Source organism: Eimeria mitis, genomic scaffold (assembly GCF_000499745.2).
Source record: "Eimeria mitis Houghton genomic scaffold, Emh_scaff5586, whole genome shotgun sequence".
Classification (NCBI taxonomy): Eukaryota; Apicomplexa; class Conoidasida; order Eucoccidiorida; family Eimeriidae; genus Eimeria; species Eimeria mitis.
The window spans coordinates 1-1370 of NW_013573856.1; the positions used below are offsets into that span (position 1 = coordinate 1).

General features: G+C 41.3%; 1 protein-coding gene across 1 annotated transcript; it reads left to right on the forward strand.

The window, feature by feature from the left end:
• Positions 1 to 578: 578 nt before the first annotated feature.
• EMH_0082960 (uncharacterized protein) lies at positions 579 to 1104 on the forward strand (the record flags this gene model as incomplete). The annotated part of the gene is made up of 2 exons (XM_013500593.1): positions 579 to 630; positions 806 to 1104. 2 exons carry the CDS (start codon positions 579 to 581, stop codon positions 1102 to 1104), a joined length of 351 nt encoding a protein of 116 aa, XP_013356047.1.
• Positions 1105 to 1370: the final 266 nt, after the last annotated feature.

The following is a 1370-nucleotide window of genomic DNA, read 5'->3' on the forward strand; positions in this document are numbered from 1 at the left end:
ATATATATATATATATATATATATATATATATATATATATATATATATATATGTATGTGTGTGTGTGTGTGTTTGTGTGTGTGTTTGTGTGTAAGATGTATTTCTGTTTTTTTTATGCTGGGGGGGTTTTCGTAACAAGCAAACGCCAGATAAACACTAAACCCTAAACCCTAAACCCTAAACCCTAAACCCTAAACCCTAAACCCTAAACCCTAAATACATACACCGAAACACACTCTACCACACACACTAAACATATACTACAACCCTAAAACCCCCTAAACCCTAAAAACCCCTAAACCCTAAACCCTCCCAAACCCTAAACCCCCCCAAACCCTAAACCCTAAACCCTAAACCCCCGTAAACCCTAAACCCTAACCCCTCACCAGCAGGTGGATCCCTAGAGTAATCTCCTTCATCTCCCCAATCCCTAACCCCTAAACCCCCCTAAACCCTAAACCCCCCCAAACCCTAAACCCCCGTAAACCCTAAACCCTCGTAAACCCTAAACCCTCACCAGCGGGTGGATCCCTCGAGTAATCTCCTTCATCTCCCCAATCAAAACCCTTAAAGGCTCGATGGGGGCCCTCTGGGTGCTGTTGTTTAGGGGGGGGCCCATAAGAAGCCACGGTTAGGGTTTTTGTGTTTAATACTTTTAGTAGCAAGTCCGAGGGATGTAGAGAAGAAAGAGAAGGAAATAAAGAAGAAAAAGAAGAAAAAGAAGAAGAGAGAGAAGAGGGAGAAGATAGAGAAGAGAGAGAAGAGGGAGAGAGAGAAGAGGGAGAGGGAGAGGGGTGAGATAAAGAAGAAGAAAAAGAAGATAAAGAAGAAGAAGAAGAAGAAGAAACAGAAGGAGACAAAGAAGAAGAAGAAGAAGAAGAAGGTAAAGATAAAGAAGAAGAAGAAGAAGATAAAGATGATGATGATAAAGAAGAAGAAGGAGAAGAAGATAAAGAAGAAGATATAGAAGGAGACAAAGAAGAAGAAGAAGAAGAAGAAGAAGATAAAGAAGAAGAAGAAGATAAAGAAGAGAGAGAAGAAGAAGAAAGAGAAGAAGAAGGAGAAGAGAGAGGTACTAGGGGACAGACAAGAAGAGGCACATAAGGAACCCTTCGGTAGCGCCGCATCAGCTCGCTAGGAATGAAATGCTCCCCTGCACACAAACCCTCGTAAACCCTCGTAAACCCTCGTAAACCCTAAACCCTCATAAACCCTAAACAGTAAACAATAAACCCTAGACACTTGAGTTCTGAAGAAGAGAGCATAAACCCTAAACCCTAAACACGAAAAAAAATGGTTGTTTAGATTGTAATATTCATCCACACACTAAACCCTAAACCCTAAACCCTAAACCCTAAACCCTAAACCCT